General features: G+C 39.4%; 1 protein-coding gene across 1 annotated transcript in view; it reads left to right on the top strand.

The window, feature by feature from the left end:
- Positions 1–19,486, top strand: part of gabarapl2 (GABA(A) receptor-associated protein like 2) — a 38,281-nt gene extending 18,795 nt beyond the window's left edge. Inside the window, exons 2-4 of the mRNA XM_028809868.2 lie at positions 3,171–3,226; positions 3,556–3,728; positions 19,009–19,486. Of these exons, the coding sequence (XP_028665701.1) occupies positions 3,171–3,226; positions 3,556–3,728; positions 19,009–19,099 (320 nt within the window). The 3' untranslated portion in view covers positions 19,100–19,486. The remainder of the gene's footprint in view (positions 1–3,170; positions 3,227–3,555; positions 3,729–19,008) is intronic.
- The last annotated feature ends 260 nt before the right edge of the window (positions 19,487–19,746 follow it).

The raw sequence follows: 19,746 nt of genomic DNA, 5'->3' as shown, positions 1-19,746 counted from the left end.
ACTCTTTTGCAGTCAATAACTGCATGAAGCCAGGAACCCATGCACATCACCAAATGCTGTGTTCCCTCCTAAGCGATACTTGCCAGACCTTTATTGCTGCTCTCTTCAGTTGCTGCTTGTTCGTTGGTGTTTCTGCCTTCAGTTGTGTCTTCAGCAAGTGAAATGCATGCTCAACTGGGTTGAGGTCAAGTAATTGACTTGGACATTGAAGAACATTCCACCATTTTGCCTTGAAAAGCACATGGGTTGCTTTCGAAATATCTATATATATAAAATCCCTATGTGCGTCCAGGTGTCCGTGTGTGGGTGTCTTCTGATGAAGTGCGCATGCGCGGGGCACGGTGCGATGCGCGATATTATTGTCAGAGAAAGTTAGAGGCGTTTTACGGAAATACAAACCAGTATTACTGCGAGAGGAAATTAAAGGTACACAATACAGTGACGCATATTACAGCCACATACAAGCCAGTATTAGTGGCAGAGGAGATTAAAGGCATATTACTGACGCGCACGCCTGTATTACCGCCAGAGAAAATTAAAGGTATATTACGGATGTACAAGCCAGCGGACGTATAAGACAGTATCCTTCAATAAGGGCGCGCACAAAAAGGCGAGCCTCAAAAGGGCGACCTCAATTGGGTGCAGCGAATAAAGGCGCGCGTAAATAAAGATCTGTACCTTTGTTGCTCTTCACATATTCCAGAGCCATTTGAACTAAATTATCTACGAACGCCTTTATTCGCCGCGCTCAATTGAGGTCGCCCTTTTGAAGCTCGCCTTTTTGTGCGCGCCCTTATTGAATAGAGCTGCACAAGACAGTGTTACTGTCACAGAAAATTAAAGACACACAATACACGGCCACAGCCCACGAAGAACGGTCAGCTCAGCAAGTAAACATCAACAAAAGAAAGGCTGAAAGAAAGAAAAATACGACCAACAAAAAGAATGAGGTCAAAGTCCCTTGCCATTTAATATAGACTGTTCCTACTAATGTTTATCCACTACTGTTCTAGCGCCCGTTATTGTAACGGGCTAAATAACTAGTAGATAGATATTTGATTAATCCCCAAGGGGAAATTCACGTGCTCCAGCAGCAGTATACTGATAAAAACAATAGTAATTAAAAAGTGATAAAAATACAGTGCAAGTTAAAAAATGCAAGGTGGAGAGTGCAAGGCAGGTATCACAGACAAAAACTTTGTATAATGTTAACGTTTAACCCCCGGGTGGAATTGAAGAGTTGCATAGTGTGGGGAAGGAACGATCTCCTCAGTCTGTTAGTGGAGCAGGACAGTGACAGCAGTCTGTCGCTGAAGCTGCTCCTCTGTCTGGAGATGATACTGTTCAGTGGATGCAGTGGATTCTCCATGATTGACAGAAGCCTGCTCAGCGTCCGTTGCTCCGCCACAGATGTCAAACTGTCCAGCTCCATGCCTACAATAGAGCCTGCCTTCCTCACCAGTTTGTCCAGGCGTGAGGCGTCCCTCTTCTTTATGCTGCCTCCCCAACACACCACCGTGTAGAAGAGGGCGCTCGCCACAACCGTCTGATAGAACATCTGCAGCATCTTATTGCAGATGTTGAAGGACGCCAGCCTTCTAAGGAAGTATAGTCGGCTCTGTCCTCTCTTGCACAGAGCATCAGTATTGACAGTCCAGTCCAGTTTATCATCCAGCTGCACTCCCAGGTATTTATAGGTCTGCACTCTCTGCACACAGTCACCCCTGATGATCACTGGGTCCGTGAGGGGCCTGGGCCTCCTAAAATCCACCATCAGCTCCTTGGTTTTGCTGGTGTTCAGTTGTAGGTGGTTTGAGTCGCACCATTTAACAAAGTCCTTGATGAGGTTCCTATACTCCTCCTCCTGCCCACTCCTGATGCAGCCCACGATAGCTGTGTCATCAGCGAACTTTTGCACATGGCAGGTCTCCGAGTTGTATTGGAAGTCCGATGTATATAGGCTGAACAGGACCGGAGAAAGCACAGTCCCCTGCGGCGCTCCTGTGCTGTTGACCACAATGTCAGACCTGCAGTTCCCGAGACGCACATACTGAGGTGAATTTTCATTGTTTTGGGTCATTGTCAATTTGTATTGCAAAGTGACACCCTATCAGCTTTGCAACATTTGACTGAATCAGAGCCGACAGTACAACTCCATACACTTAAGAATTCATCCTGCTGCTTCTGTCAGCATTCATATCAGTAAACACTAGTGACCCAGCTCCATTGGCAGCCATGCATATCCATGCCATAACACTGCCTCCACCATGTTTGCTTCAGATCATGAGTCTGTTTTCCCTTCTCCATACTTCTTCCATTATTCTGGTACGTGTTGATTGATCATCATCTGCCCAAAGAATATTTTTTCAGAACTGGGCTGGCTTTTTCAGATGTTTTCTGGCAGTCTAACCTGGTGTTCCTATTCTTGAGGTGCACCAGTGTCTTGCACCTTGTGGTAATCCCTCTGTATTTACTTTCATAATGTCTTATCTTGATTGTTGTCTTTGAAAATGATACGCCTATATCCTGGAGAGCATTACTGACTTGGCTACATGCTGTGAAAGGTTTTTCCATCACCAAGGAGTGAATTATGTAATCCATGGCCATCCATACCTTTTGGTGTTACTGAACTCACTAGTGCATTCATTTTTTTAAAGAGACCACCAAATTGTTGATTTGGTCACTACTAATATTTCTGTTGTCTCTTTCATGGGTTTGCTTTGCTTTCTTATCCTAATGATGACCTACTTTAATTGCATTGACAGCTCTTTGGATCTCATTAAGAGTTCACAGCACAGCTTCATAAAGCAAATTCCACCCCTGGAATCAACTCCAGAACTTTTTACCTGCTTAATTATTAATGAAAAGGGAGAAGGCCTTGAAAGTCAATTGTCCTGTTATGGAGACAACATATAAAAAGTGCTGTAATTCCTAAACCATTCAGTAGATTTGGATGTAAATACTCTCAGATTAAAGCTGTTTTGGTAAACAACTAAAATAATAACTTTATGAATGTCCACATACTTCTGGGTCTTAGTGTACAGTACTGTATACATTGTCATGGGTGGTACTGTTCAAATCTTGTATATACTGTATAGTATAATAAAGTGCATTCTTTTCCTGTGTTTTATGAGTTTTGTAAATTATCTTTTCTATTTTCCCTTTGCCAGAGCACAGATGTGTAGAGTCTGCAAAGATCAGAGCCAAATACCCCGACAGAGTGCCGGTGAGTATCTTTAAAGTGGTCTGTATTAGGGAGGAGGGACATAGGTGAGGTAAAAACAGTTTGGTTGTTCCATGTATTCTTATTCTTAGCTTGTAAAGGTTAAAAGTGATAACTATGATCAGAATGATTATACAATATTTTAGAGAATATTACTGTGTGTATTTTGTAAGCCTCCAATAATTAAGTAAATGATGATTTGAAGTAAAAGCAAGCCTATTCTTGTCTGAAATTAATGTGCCATTCCAGCTGTACATAGTTTGATTTCTAGGCTTTGGTAATTGATAATCTTGTATTTTTCTATTTACATAAATCCTTGTGCTGCATTTCAGGTTATTGTGGAAAAAGTGTCTGGGTCACAGATTGTCGATATCGACAAACGAAAGTACCTTGTACCATCTGATATTACTGTGGCGCAGTTTATGTGGATTATAAGAAAACGTATCCAGCTGCCTTCAGAAAAAGCAATATTTCTATTTGTAGACAAAACTGTCCCTCAGTCCAGGTAGGAAAGTTACATTTATACCTAACTATCTTACTAGATTTTATGAAAACTTGCAAATGAAGTAAAAGCATCACATATGCATAGACATCAGTAAAGACTTTTTGAAGATGTAAGTAATAAATCTTAAATGAATGCAGTAAATCAAGCTGACTTTTTGTTCTCACTGTCTTCAAGTCTTTCAAGTCTTCCTTATTAATAGCAGTGTATCACACTTATATTTTAAAAATCTTAAAGTACAGAAAAGAGTCTTGACATTTGTTTGTTTAGTAATTTTTAAAAAACTGCTATTGAAGATCAGTTATGTGGAGTATGACTTATTACAGTAAGTATTATTATTATTAGACGACACTATTTTAACATTAGTTTTTACAAGTCTAGGTCACTAAGTATTTTATTGTGTGTATGTATGGCATATAATGATTGTTTCTCTTTTCAGAAATTCTGGGCAGTATACACATTATTAAATATTTGCATTCAAAACTAAACGCTTCAGCAGAATAAGATAATCATTGCAATAGAACATACTCTGGATGACCTAAACTTAGGTACAACTGGCCATGCATTCCTTGAGAGGGAAATTGTTGTTCCTTTGTGTTGCTTGAATTTATCTACAGAATTTAAAATACTGCCTCTGCCTTTTAATGAGCTTTTATTTCATTACTCCATCCTTGAATTTGAAGTTATGAGATGAGCAGGTTCATATGTATATGGATGATAATATAGGAATAAAATATTACAATGGAGTTGACCACAGAGCCTGAAGTAATATGATCTTGTCATGTAATTCAAAGATATCCTCAAAGTCACAACAGGATAAAAAGTATGTTTTTGGTCCTGATTTCACAATGAAACCCTAACACATTCTGTGTAGCATGTGTTCAGTCAAAATTCACTTAGTGTTGTTGTGTTTAAAACGTTTCATTTCTTTTGGGTACGAATAGAAAACTGCAATGAAACATGTAATGAAACAGATCAGTTTGGAATTAAACAAATCAGTTAATGTATTAACTTGAGCATGGGAAAGGTGCTATATAAATAAAATGTATTATTTATTTTTCTCTGTCCAAGATGACAGTATATCATGTAGTTTACTCACAACACTATAAATGTATGTACCCAAGTCTGTAAAGACATAAATACATTACCATCACTTTAATAAATGAAAAGTTTCTACAAGCTAATTTACTGGAGTATTTTTGTAACTGTTGACCACATGTGTTTTTACACTGTTGAATTTTCAGAATCATGAATTTGAAAAAAAGTGAAGGGAAAAGTTTGTTCTTGTCTTTATTCAGAGTATTGCCTTTCTCATCACCCAGTCATGCTGACATATCACACACATGTATGTGCATTGTGCAATACTACACTGCCTGGTCAATAAAAAAGTCGCCACCTGGATTTAACTAAGCAAATAGGTACAAGCCTCCTATTGGATAATTACTGCATGGGCGATTATCTTTCAGCTGGCAACAAGTTATTTAACCCCAACTGGTGCAATGAGTTGCTTCTCATTTCTTAACCATGTCGAAAGACACATCTTGTGGTCGTGGAAAAGATGTTAGTCTGTTTGAGAAGGGTCAAATCATTGGCATGCATCAAGCAGAGAAAACATCTAAGGAGATTGGAACTACTAAAATTGGGTTAAGAACTGTCCAACGCATTATTAAAAACTGGAAGGATAGTGGGGACCCATCGTCTTCGAGGAAGAAATGTGGCCGGAAAAAAATCCTGAATTATCGTGATCGGCGATCTCTTAACACTAGAATTACCAGAGTCTACGAAAAAACTCGTAGATCCAGCCCACCTTAAATCTGTTCTTGCCTCTCTTTTGTCTTCTAAATGTGCCGATTAAGACGAGCCAGCAAGCAGCCGGCTATTCCATCCCCCACCGTTGCAGAACGTTCACTAAGTTGTCCCAGCTCATGCCTTGTTTGATTATCTGGGAGTGACTGAAGTGCTAGAGTTTTAGAGTGCCAATAATCCATATTACTAACCGAGAATGCTAAACCGGATGATGGACGCAGGCACATCCGGCAATGGGCCGTAGCTGCAAAAAGACGTACTGCGCAGGCGCAAAAAGAGTCCGCGAGAGTCGGCTGAGGAGCCGAGAAAGGCGGACAAAAGAGGGCGAGACAGGCGGATGAGGGTCCGCGAGAGGCGCAGGCGCAAAAACAGTCCGCGAGAGTCGGAGAAAGGCGGACAAAAGAGGGCGACAAAGGCGGATGAGGGGCCGCGAGAGGCGGACAAGACCACAAAAAAAAGGAGTGAGCACATACAAAAAGGAGTCACAGAAATGAGTCGCAACAAGCACCGAAAAAAGGAAAAGGCACATAAAAAAGTAGTCAAACGCGGGCAAAGCACGAAACACATTGCACACGAAACTAAACACACCAAAAAAAAAGAACAGACGAGCGCACAACAGCAAGGCACGACCACACCCCCCCACACCCTACAGGCACGGGACGGGACACACACCAAGAGGGGGATTCAAATAGCCCATGGAAGACAAAAAAAAAAGAACACAAAACCGCCCCACAGACCCTACAAGCAAGGGACGGGACACACACAAAGAGGGGGATTCAAACAAGACACAGGAACACAAAAAGAAAGAAGACGCTCGCGCAACAACAACCCCCCCACCCAAATCAATAAGAAGTGACACCCAAAGCCACATATTTAAAGGAAACGTCCATATTAAACATACGTCATCTCAAAACCTTCACACTAGGAATCGTAGGTGGATCTCATTAAAATAAAGCACTATTAACCGTTCAACTGGAGAAAAGGCTCCATATTAACAGTGAGTGCGATCCTCCTTAATACTTATACATATTTCGCACGCTGAGGAACAAACAAGTCATGCATACACGGTCACGGGTACAAAACGATTCGGATCGGATAACGGGACCAAACACGAATGAAACAAAAAGAATACACGGCGGCGCATACAACGCGCTTCGGAAAATACGTGAGAAAAAATGTCTCGGATCAAAAAACGCAAAGCTCAAGTAACCCCGTTACAGAGACGTGCCCAAATGGACAGACACAATGAACATAGACGCATACAGCGCGCGTCTCAAAGTGCTGCATCGAAACAAGCACGATTTCAAAAGAAAGAGCTTGCGTCTCAGACATACAAAAAAGGGAGCAAAGCAACGCGCATATGACCGGCCAGAAAACAAGCAAGCAAGACTCCAAAAGCAAAAAGCTCAACTGACTGACATACAAAAACGGACAAGGCACGATACAAACAATGCACGACATAGAGTGAAACGGACTTTGCGCAAAGCGGAGGCGAATCAATTAAAAATCAAAAATAGCGCGTCACAAATAATGGACATGCAACAACGCGGCACTCAAACACCACAAGCAAAACATGTTAACGGCAGCGAAGGCTACAACGGGCTTCTCACACAGCACAGGCAAATCGATTACAGCTCCAAAACAACACGTCCCAAATACTACACATGCAACAACGCGCCTCTCAAACGGCACAAGCAAAACATACACCAGGAAAATTCATTCGGATTAATGAATGTCATTTGCAATCATTGTCATTCAGTTCACTTCCCTGAAGAAACAACTGGCAATACAAGTAATACATTTACACGTTGTTGTCAAAAGGGTCAAATTAGACTGCCTCCTTTACATTCATATACTGAATATCTACAGAAGCTTCTAACTGACGATGTACCTGAAAGTGAAATCTTTATCAACTGCATTAGATCCTACAAATCGGTATCCACTATGAACATTAACGGTGGCACTGCACGTGACATCCGTCTTGAAAAAATGTTGTTTATTGATGAATGTACAATGGCATGAAGTCACTTACTCAACACCATTCATAAACTTCTACAAACGTTTATGAATAATAATATTCGATTTGGAGGAAAGGTACTTTTATGAGGAGGAGATTTTAGACAGTGCTTAGCTATTCTTCCAGATGCCATGCACTCAGCTATTGTTCAGTGCACCTTAAAATACGCAGACAATTGGTATTGCTTTCAAAAGATACAGTTAGTAAAAAAGATACGGTGTCCAGAACCAGATCATAACAATTGCTTATTACAACTGAGAGATGGTACACTCACCAATACAGATGGACTTCACCCAGATATTATTACAATTCCTCAAGCCTTTATCTGCGACGACTTAGTTACAGACAGATTTGGAACAGCAATCTCATTAGACCAAATGCCCCTTTTAACACAACGCACTATATTATGTCCAAAAAATATTAATGTGGAAAACATAAATACCCAAGTCATTCCATTACTTCCTGGAGAGACACAACTCTTTCTAAGCTCTGACAAACTTGACTCTGATCACAACAATAACCATCTTCATTGACCTTACAAGTTCTGAGCTGGAATTACCTTTTACACTTAAACGGCGTGTACAAAGAAATTTTCCAATAAACCTTTACACTGTGCCACACACTTTATTGTTTGCTTTCTATTTGCATCATCTACACCTTCACACTATTCTATATCTCATTCATACATCACGCTCTTTGTCATTCCCAACACCAGGGGTTGGCGAGCGAAGCGAGCAGGGGGCGGAGCCCCCTAGTAGATTGCTATTTGGAACACACGCATTTCATGTGTGTTCCGTTTCTACAGTAATCTGTGTAAACACATTTTTAAAACAAACATTTTTCATATTTTAGTAGTAAATGACAAAATGTAGACATAAACTATATAATATACTAGCAAAATACCCACGCTTCGCAGCGGAGAAGTAGTGTGTTAAAGAGGTTATGTAAACATATATATACATATACATAAACACATATATATATATATACATATCTACATATACACATAACATATATATATACACATACATATACACACATACATACACACACATATACACATACATACATACACATATATATATATATATATATATATATATATATATATATATATATATATATACACACATACAGACATATAATATACATATACATATTTACTAGTAGTGTGACGAGATCAGATTTGTCTTGTGAGATGCGTCTGGTCTCGCGAGAACGTGACGATATCCTTGCGTTATTGGCATGATGGAGTGTGAGGGAGAAGTAAGGATAGAAGATGCACCCGCGACATTTAAATCGTTGGTGTGGCAACATTTTGGATTCCTTGTGGAAATAAGAAATGGCGAAAAAATGACAGACAAGATAAAGACAATTTGCAAACACTGTAAGAAATTAATACCGTACACCTCTGCTAACACAAGCACTATGCAAAAGCATTTAGAAAACAACCACAGCTCGTTACTAAAAGCTGCGCCTGTTAAGAAAACGGAAAGCAATTCAGTTCGCATGAAAGGGCAAACAACCATAACAAATGCCTTTGCAGCTAAACTTCCACCATCCAATGCAAGAGCCACGGCAATAACAAGAGACATCAGCGTTTTCATTGCAGCCGATATGAGACCATTTTCTGTGGTGGAAAATCTGGGATTTCGGCGACTCATCCACACACTGGAACCAAAGTATGCCATCCCATCACGCGCACATTTTACTCGCACGGTGGTCCCGACCCTCTACAGGGAGTGCAAGGTAAACGTTGTACAGGCTCTGAAAGAGGCAGAAACCATCGCCATAACTACTGACGGTTGGACTTCTAGGTGTACACAGAGCTATATCACAATTACAGCCCACATTATCAACAGTAATTGGGAAATGGTACATTTTGTACTGCAGACGTGCCCACTTTTTGAATCACACACAGGGGCAAACGTCGCTGAAGTTTTACAAGAAGCTGTCACACAGTGGGGTCTTAAAAAGCCAAACCATTGCATCGCTATTGTAACAGACAGTGCGCGTAATATGGATGTGGCTGTGCGCAAGGCAGGATTTGAGCCGCACATCAAATGCTTCGCGCACACAATAAATCTCGCTACACAGGCTGGCCTCGGTGTTGCGCGTGTCGCTCGTTTGCTCGGGCGGGTGAGACGTGTAACTGCTTTTTTTCACCGGAGTTCGACAGCTGCCGCGGTACTGACGTCTAAGCAGAAGCTGCTACAACTGCCACCGCACAAATTAATAATGGACGTCACCACGTGATGGAATTCATCATTGGATATGCTGGTTCGTTACCTGGAGCAGCAGGCTGCTATAGCAGCAGCGCTCACCAGCCCAGAAATAAGACAAAATGCCTGAAACATTGACACACTGGATACCTGCAACATTGTCAGTGCCGAATTTCTTGTGAAAAAATGTAGACATGCTTATATTCTTAAAAAAGAACATGACCATATCTTAGGCTGTTCTGTATAGGTCATTACCTAGGTCTTAGCTCTTTTTCCATGCTTAAGAAAATTTTGTTCATTGTTTTGCACTCTGAGTTTTAAGACCGCACTACTTTGATAGTTACACTAATTATGGTTAATTGCACGTAAAGGGATATTTGTGTTGTTTATTATTTATTTTTATTTATACTATTTAATTTTATTGTGCAATTAATTGCCTGTCAGTTTGTGGCAAAATATTTTGCAGTGTTTACATGTTATGACTGCATATCATTCATCAAAATAGAAGTTTTATTTCATAAAGTTGATTTCAAAATGGACATGCATTTTTTACATTCTGTGTTTTTCAGTTAAATAAAAGGCTATTTTTGCTATATATTTAAACATTGAGGATTTCTTTAAAAAAATGTCTAAAAGTCTCGTCTCGTGTCTCGTCTCGTCTCGTGGGAAAAGCGTCTCGTCACACCCCTAATATTTATATATAATATATATATATCTACATACATATATATATATCTACATATATATGTAGATATGTATATATGTAGATATGTGTGTGTATATATATAATATATATATATATATATATATATGCTGGCAGCTTCTCAAGTTTGCTGTTTTGAGTAGAGAGCTGCTATTATTGTTAATATTATACAATAAAAACATACATTTGATTTACGTCTGTAACAACCGCTGTACATTTATAGTGCTTGTCAAAGTTAGCGTTCACGCACGCCCCGATCTGACACTGCTGTTTTCAAATAAAGACGCGCAATAACAGAGATGAACTCAGATCGGAGAAAACAGAAGGCCTCCCCGCAAGAAATGTCGACTCACATAAAAGAACAATGCAGCTGCACCAGGCATAAAGGCGAAAGTCCGGTGTCATCCTCCCAATCACCTGTCCTTCAAAGAAACAGCACGGCTTACAGAGCTCGCCAACGCTACACCATCCAGATCTAAACACTAGCGTGGTGTATGTGCCCAAAAAAAACTGCATTCTCGTACCATTGCTTGTGTACTAAAGTGTCAGCAGGTATTTTTCGTGGCATTACACGTGTAATTTGTGAGCATGCCCTTGACGATCAAACAGAGGAAGCTCAACAGTTCACTTGTGACTTTATGCTGTAGGAAGATAAGTAAATAAATCAGCTCGAATGTTATTTATTTGGATCAAATAAAGACGCGCTATAGCTATTTATCTATCCCCTTAGCTGTTTTTATATATATTATATAATAAAAGTTATAAAGACACTTGTTCATGTTAATTGCAGTCTCAATTGTTAAAAATAATATTATAAAAAGAGCATCCCACATGAAAATACAACGATCTGACTGACTGACAGTGCATACCACTTTATATGGTTAAAAAGAAAAAAAAATAACACTTTCCAGCGGGGAATCGAACTCGAGTCTCTAAGGCGCAACAGGCCTGCTGTGCACTGATTGGCTGAGCAGGCTGTGTCAACTATCCGCGACTTAGTATGTATCGTGATCATGATTTAGAGAGAATAAAAGTGAAAAAAACGGAAACTTTTACAAGTCCTATAAATATGTACACCGTGTGTTACAGACGCAAACTAAGTGTATGTGTGTACTGTATAATATTAACAATAAGAGCAGCTCATTACTGAAAACAGCAAATATAGGAGTGAGACGGGATCGAACCGGGGACTCTTGATTACACCGGGGACATTTGATTACAAGCCAGCAAATCTTACCACTACTTTACTGAAACTGTTGTTTTTTCCTTTAACCTTTTGTGAAAGTGTTTACTTGATCTTTGGACTTCAGGCTTCATATATTATATAGTTTATGCCTACATTTTGTCATTTACTACTAAAATATGAAAAATGTGTTCCAAATAACGATCTGTTATTTCCACTCTAAAACTCTAGCAGTTCAGTCACTCTCAGATAATCAAACAAGGCATGAGCTGGGAAAACTTAGTGAACGTTCTGCGACGGTGGGGGATGGAATAGCCGGCTGCTTGCTGGCTCGTCTTAATCGGCACATTTAGAAGACAAAAGAAAGGCGAGAACAGTTTTAAGGTGGGCCGGATCTACAAGTTTTTTTGTAGACTCTGGTAATTCTAGTGTTAAACGTTTGGTGAAATCAAATCGAAGAAAAACAACAGTAGAACTCAGGTCTATGTTTAATAGTGAAAGTAAGAGCATTTTCACACGCACAATGCGAAGGGAACTCAAGGGATTGGGACTAGACAGCTGTGTAGCCATTAGAAAACTTCTAATCAGTGAGGCAAACCGGAAAAAAAGGCTTCAATTTGCTAGGGAGCATAAAGATTGGACTCTGGAGCAATGGAAGAAGGTCATGTGGTCTGATGAGTCCAGATTTACCCTGTTCCAGAGTGATGGATGCATCAGGGTAAGAAGAGAGGCAGATGAAGTGATGCACCCATCATGCCTAGTGCCTACTGTGGACTGTGATCTTGGTGAAAAATTAATGCAACACTGGATGGAACTAAATCTTGTGACATTGCAGAAGCTTATCAAAACAATGTCACAGCGAATGCGTGCCATAATCAAAGCTAAAGGGAGTCCAATGAAATAGAGTGTGTGACCTTTTTTTTTTTTTGGCCGGGCAGTGTATGTAGCCATCCTTTTGTAAGCTCAGGAATATGCAGGTTGATGATCCTATGGTATCCTGAATAACAGTTTTGTTTATTTACTTAATTATTTATTGAGCATACGTACGTAAAGAACCAAATCATTTCTTTGTGTCTGTCTGTTTGTCTGTGTGTCGTGTGTATGATGTATCAGTCAGCATTAGCACTCATTTCCTTTTCATAGTAACTGATTTTTGTCTGGATACGGCTAGTCCTTGTAAATAAGAGATTAGGAGCCTATGAGGCATTGAAGGGTACAAATCAAGAAGTTAAATTTCAATTTATTTTTGTACAGAAATCCTCACTGAGTGTAGGCTCTGTGTGTTGTAATAAATTTGCAGGTAAAGTATGAGTAGGAAACATGATATTTGGGCCTCTAGTGCCACTAAGGAGAATATTTAACAATGTTACTTAGTTTAACATTTCCCTTTACAAAGCAGTCGAAGTCAAAAATGGTATTGCTGACATATGTAAATGCTTGATCAAATATCCAAACACATTTTAATCAGACAGTAGGAGTATTTTGAAGAGGATCTTCCGTTGTTTAAACCAGTGAGGCCTCAGTAGTTGTTTAAAAGGAGACTGGGAAAGTGGCAGCAAATTTGTTTTGTGTAAGCTTTTATTTTTAAGTTTTGTGAATCTCCATTGTGTACCTTTTATGTCTTGTTATGATGGTTTACAATGATATGTTTCATTCATTCAATGAGCAAGTATAAATCCTGACCAATGAATAAGGGGGAGGTGGGTCTTCAGTTCAAAAGCTCAATCTTGTTTGAGTGCACTACCATTTTCCATAAGCGGATTTTACAGACGGTTTATTGAAAATTTTAGCAAAAATTAATGTATTTGGTGTCATTGTGAATATGTTACTGGATACCTAATATTTAAAATGTGTGACTCAAGTCATCTGAGATTTTTGATGAAGACTTTCATATCATTTATTATTGTTCAAGTAGTGTCCCCATTCATACTTAATGCATCAGGAAATTGTAACAGATTATTCTTTTCCCTTTTATCCTGTTATTAACAATGTGAGTGGTCACTCAGACACACTGTAGGTTAGAAAGAGTGCTTGTTGTTGATCATCCCTTCCTTTTCAGTACTTTCTTGTTGTGTGTATTGGGGATGTCTTATATAGGTATACTAGGTTGGTTGGCCAGGCTGGTGTGGTGCTGACAAAAAAAGGTGGAGTCATGTGGTAATAATATTAGGAAAGGCCTTACAGAAGCCATATTTTAATCAAACACTAAGCTGACCCATTGGAATACAATCTAGAAAAGTGTACACATAGCCAAGTTGCCAAATGTACTTGAATGTTACGCTAACACAATCACAATAGCTTGTACCTGAGATTTGTTTGTTGTCAGGAGGGGATATCAGTTATGTAAAAGAAGAAAATATGCAAGTTAAAATAAATCTTTCTTATGGTAAATTTCTAACAGTTTACCTCCTTGGCGTTAACCCATGGCAATTCTCGGGCTTCGAATTCTATGCTATTACAGTTCAACCCGAGCCAGACTTGGGGTGACATGTCATGATATGCTTTACAATGTTAAACTGGAATAACTCTCTGAACACCATTCTGCTGCCATCTAGTAGACAAAATAAAATTAGGCTGTAAAAAATCTTCAATATCTCTGTGTTCTGCCACTTTATGGTAACTCAAAGGTACAGTGGTACAGTAATTCTTCAATATTTATGAGTGGGGTGGAGTGGCAAATGAAGAGCCATAAAGGCACTTTTAGAATTGACAGAAACTGAACCACTGCTTGAATTGAGCAATAGTGATGATGGTGTTGATTGACACAAAAATGAAACTGATGCACGATTCGGTTAAATGAACCTTAACCATGGTGCAACAGTAGTTTTGTGACAAAAAAACAAAATAATTGTGCAAGGGTAAGCAAGATGTTAGCCACTAAGTACTGTACTGAATGCAGCAGCTATCAATGCTCATGTCAGGAAAAATGTGGATGACATTAAACCTTGTGCAGTGGTAGTCTTCAATAACACAATGGGCACATTGATCGTGCAGGTCAGGCACTGACATTCTACCCTTCTGTAAGAACAACAGAAAAAAATAAAGGCATATAAAGAAACTTGCATCTACTGTTCCTGCTGCAACATTGGGCTGTGAGTTGGTGACAAACTAAATCTGCACCAGTACAGCAGTGGACACTAGACCTACAGTGCATCCGGAAAGTATTCACAGCGCATCACTTTTTCCACATTTTGTTATGTTACAGCCTTATTCCAAAATGGATTAAATTCATTTTTTTCCTCAGAATTCTACACACAACACCCCATAATGACAACGTTAAAAAAGTTTACTTGAGATTTTTGCAAATTTATTAAAAATAAAAAAACTGAGAAAGCACATGTACATAAGTATTCACAGCCTTTGCCATGAAGCTCAAAATTGAGCTCAGGTGCATCCTGTTTCCCCTGATCATCCTTGAGATGTTTCTGTAGCTTAATTGGAGTCCACCTGTGGTAAATTCAGTTGATTGGACATGATTTGGAAAGGCACACACCTGTCTATATAAGGTCCCACAGTTGACAGTTCATGTCAGAGCACAAACCAAGCATGAAGTCAAAGGAATTGTCTGTAGACCTCCGAGACAGGATTGTCTCAAGGCACAAATCTGGGAAAGGTTACAGAAAAATTTCTGCTGCTTTGAAGGTCCCAATGAGCACAGTGGCCTCCATCATCCATAAGTGGAAGAAGTTCAAAACCACCAGGACTCTTCCTAGAGCTGGCTGGCCATCTAAACTGAGCGATCAGGGGAGAAGGGCCTTAGTCAGGGAGGTGACCAAGAACCCGATGGTCACACTGTCAGAGCTCCCGAGGTCCTCTGTGGAGAGAGGAGAACCTTCCAGAAGGACAACCATCTCTGCAGCAATCCACCAATCAGGCCTGTATGGTAGAGTGGCCAGACGGAAGCCACTCCTTAGTAAAAGGCACATGGCAGCCCGCCTGGAGTTTGCCAAAGGGCACCTGAAGGACTGACTCTCAGACCATGAGAAAGAAAATTCTCTGGTCTGATGAGACAAAGATGGAACTCTTTGGTGTGAATGCCAGGCGTCATGTTTGGAGGAAGCCAGGCACCGCTCATCACCAGGCCAATACCATCCCTACAGTGAAGCATGGTGGTGGCAGCATCATGCTGTGGGGATGTTTTTCAGCGGCAGGGACTGGGAGACTAGTCAGGATAAAGGGAAAGATGACTGCAGCCATGTACAGAGACATCCTGGATGAAAACCTGCTCCAGAGCGCTCTTGACCTCAGACTGGGGCGACGGTTCATCTTTCAGCAGGACAACGACCCTAAGCACACAGCCAAGATATCAAAGGAGCGGCTTCAGGACAACTCTGTGAATGTCCTCGAGTGGCCCAGCCAGAGCCCAGACTTGAATCCGATTGAACATCTCTGGAGAGATCTTAAAATGGCTGTGCACCAACACTTCCCATCCAACCTGATGTAGCTTGAGAGGTGCTGCAAAGAGGAATGGGCGAAACTGGCCAAGGATAGGTGTGCCAAGCTTGTGGCATCATATTCACAAAGACTTGAGGCTGTAATTGCTGCCAAAAGTGCATCCACAAAGTATTGAGCAAAGGCCGTGAATACTTATGTACATGTGATTTCTCAGTTTTTTTATTTTTAATAAATTTGCAAAAACCTCAAGTAAACGTTTTTCACGTTGTCATTATGGGGTGTTGTATGTAGAATTCTGGGGGAAAAAATGAATTTAATCTATTTTGGAATAAGGCTGTAACATAACAAAATGTGGAAAAAGTGATGCGCTGTAAATACTTTCCGGATGCACTGTATCTTTCCTACTGTATATAAGTTGACATTTTGGTATTTAAATGTTTCTGTTACATGCAATAATATTTTTTTCCTGTTGAAAACAAATTCCACATTTTCAGCTCATTTTCCATGTGGTAAACATTATAACGCTAGGGAGGATAATCGGCAAGTGAGTTTTCACAGAGAATGCTTTTGTTTTGTAGGATAGATGATTTTCATCAATTTCTCTAAGTTGGAGTTTTTCATATTTGAACAATTTGAACAGCATGATCTATTAAAAAAAGCCAAGGGTATAACTTTCACGAAAATTACCTTGAAGAATAAGTGCCCAGGTTTCAATGAAATTGGTCCACTATGATCCAAATTGTTTCATGCGGACAGACAGACTGAGATACATAGTGGGACTGTTGGCATTTTATGGGTTCACTTTAGAAGTGGTTTCTATTTTGAACACTGCAAATACACTCCAGGCTTAAATATTAAAGGAATAAGCCACCCAGAGATGATGTATTTTGTAACTGTTAATACCTCCCATAGTTTGTAGTGGTGGCTGAGAAAAAACTTTTTTAATCCCATGTTTTTTGTGGAGATCACAAAATTCCTGATACAATGGGTTTTAAAGAGGACCCAGCCTCAACAGCAGCAAAAGAATATCAAAATGTCCTAAAATAAATCAGTTACTGATGTTGCATAATCCAAATGGCATGTATCCAGATGTGTGCTCATAGTATCTCAATTAATGTATTTTGGTTACAATATTGGTAAATAAACCACCTCTGAAAAATGTTCCACACAAAATAGACATAGCGGCTCCAGAGAAAGTCCACAAAAGAGCAATAGGATTATGGTTGCAGTTAAAATCTTAAAAATAGGAGGCGTAAAAATTCAGTCACAGTTGTTGGATGAAATTTAGGGATTGTTCTGCATATGCTCTTATACTAGAATTGTGTATATTTAGGGTCTATGAATTACTTCTTGGTGTTACAGGCATCAGAGGCTGCTTTGAGCTGTATTTTTTTTTTATGCTGTTACCAAATGTTGATGTCTTTTCAGCTGGAGTTTGTCACAACACCAGTGACATGGTATGCTAATATTTAAATTGATTTTGCTCACTATGGTTGTAGATTGTTTGGTAAGGCCCTAATGTTAACCCTTGCTCATTTCATGCTGTGGCATATCAGTAGCAGAAGGTTCAACATTATCAGTGACGTTGTTTGGTGATATTTTTGCTAGTTCTGCAACCATATAGTCATTTTGTGGTGTAATGTTTTTCCTTTGTCTTGTTTGAGTGTTACGTGTAAATTCCTGGTGTCATTACAATTCGCAGTAAGTTGTGGGTAAAAGAAAGACCGTGTCCAGTCTGTTACAGTTAGAATTAATTGTGCCTGTTTTTTCCATGCTTTATGTAATATGGGTAGAATTCAAGCAATTGAGGAAGGTGGGGAATGTGTAAAGGAGTCATACAGGAGCCAAATGGAACACAGCATCTGGTAATTATGCCATTGCTCTACCAGGAAGGCAGTGGTGTGTGGACAGAACTGGAAGGAGCAGTGGCTTTACCAAAAGATAGCAACACTGTGTATTTGTATTTCCCCTTGGGATTAATAAAGTATCAGATAGTCTATCTATCCCGTTATTAAAGTGTACTCAACAGGCTTGGCACAAACATATTCTACATGAAGTAACCCATTATCCTTAATGTATTACTGTGTTATCAAAGTTCCCTTGGTAAGCAACAGGGTCAACTGTGCATTATAAGTGGTGGCATCCCACTGTTCTTGAATGACAAACCATTAGAACATTGACCAGCTTGCATCATTGATTGTGTCATCTCCACACACTTTGGGTGGTTATTTGACAACTAGTAATGATACAGAGAATGTCATAGTAGTTACTGACACATTGTCCATGGTGTTATTTTGGTGATCCATGGAGCATAAACATCTCTGTAGTGGGCAGAAAGCATACAAGTAGGTACTGAGATGGTCTGCAGTATTACTTTGTGGTGGCGGCAATCTTCAGGTCAGCTTAGAACTTTTGTACAACCTCACCAGCATCATCTGACTATTGCTTAAATGGCCAGTGTGTGCTGGGCTATCAGATTCTTGGTTTGCTTACCAGTTGTACAGGAGTCCCTAGCTCAACATAATCTGACAATAATCCAAAATGCAGTCATTGTATTTATTTATTTTAAATAAATAACAAGCTTTATTTGCGGCTCTTATGGTAATATGGGCATTTCCATACCTGACCAGGCAGACCTGCATTGCTGGACCGTTGCTGTTGGGTGTATGTGTGTGTGTGTGTGTGTGTGTGTGTGGGTGTGTACATCTTGTGTAAAATGCTGTTGTTTATGCAACTGTTGCACAGTTATTTCTGATTGACCAACTTGGATTATGAAGCACAGAGAAAAAATGGTGCACAACATCTGCACATGTGTGATTTCTGCAGGAATCCCTATCACTGTTTATGCAGTTTTTGTTGATCTTTAGACATTGTTGCATGGGCAGTGTGGTCTTTGTGTTCGTTTATGTTATCTTAATGTTTATATTTTTTTAATTTTGTTTTTATGTTTACTCTAGTTTGACAATGGGACAACTATATGAAAAAGAAAAAGATGAAGACGGCTTCTTGTATGTGGCCTACAGTGGAGAGAACACGTTTGGCTTTTGAAGCGCTGTGCTTGCAGATTGATCGTATCTAGTCACTTTCATCACTCACTGTCTCTGACGAGTTTGATTGTACTGTAGAGGTATACTGGTGTGTCAGTAATCGGAGCTCTGTATTAATCATATTATGAATGCATTTGTAACTTTTGTCCTATCTCATGATGTATTTATGCTATCTACATTATTAGTTTATTAAGTTATATTGGGGAGGAGTGGTTTGTTTGTTTGTTATAGCTATGTAGTTTTAATTTGCTGTAATTTATCTAAATGCTTGCTTTTTCTTTTTCTGAGGGGGTCAATTGTTTCATAAGTATTTAAAATGAATTATTTAAATATTAAATGGAAAGGTAGCTGGATGACCTGACCAATAAAGTATATATACAAGAATGTATGTTAATGCTTCAGTAGACTGCTTACTTTTTAAAAAAGGGACAATTAACTAAGACAATTTAATGGACTATATCGCTTTATCATTGGGTAGGCATAGTGTGCTGATGGCTCATTTTACTTTATGAATTATTACAGTACAAGTAGTATTGAACATGCTTTTATTCAACTCATTTAAGTATTAATCTTTACATAGCTCCAATCCGGAACATGAAAATGTAACTGGGTGCCATAAAAATGAGGACTTGAAATTTTGCAGTATAA

The sequence above is a fragment of the Erpetoichthys calabaricus genome, chromosome 9, assembly GCF_900747795.2.
Source record: "Erpetoichthys calabaricus chromosome 9, fErpCal1.3, whole genome shotgun sequence".
In the NCBI taxonomy this organism is placed as follows: Eukaryota; Metazoa; Chordata; class Cladistia; order Polypteriformes; family Polypteridae; genus Erpetoichthys; species Erpetoichthys calabaricus.
Note: the sequence above shows the minus strand (reverse complement) of the source record. Positions and strands in the feature narration are given on the sequence as shown.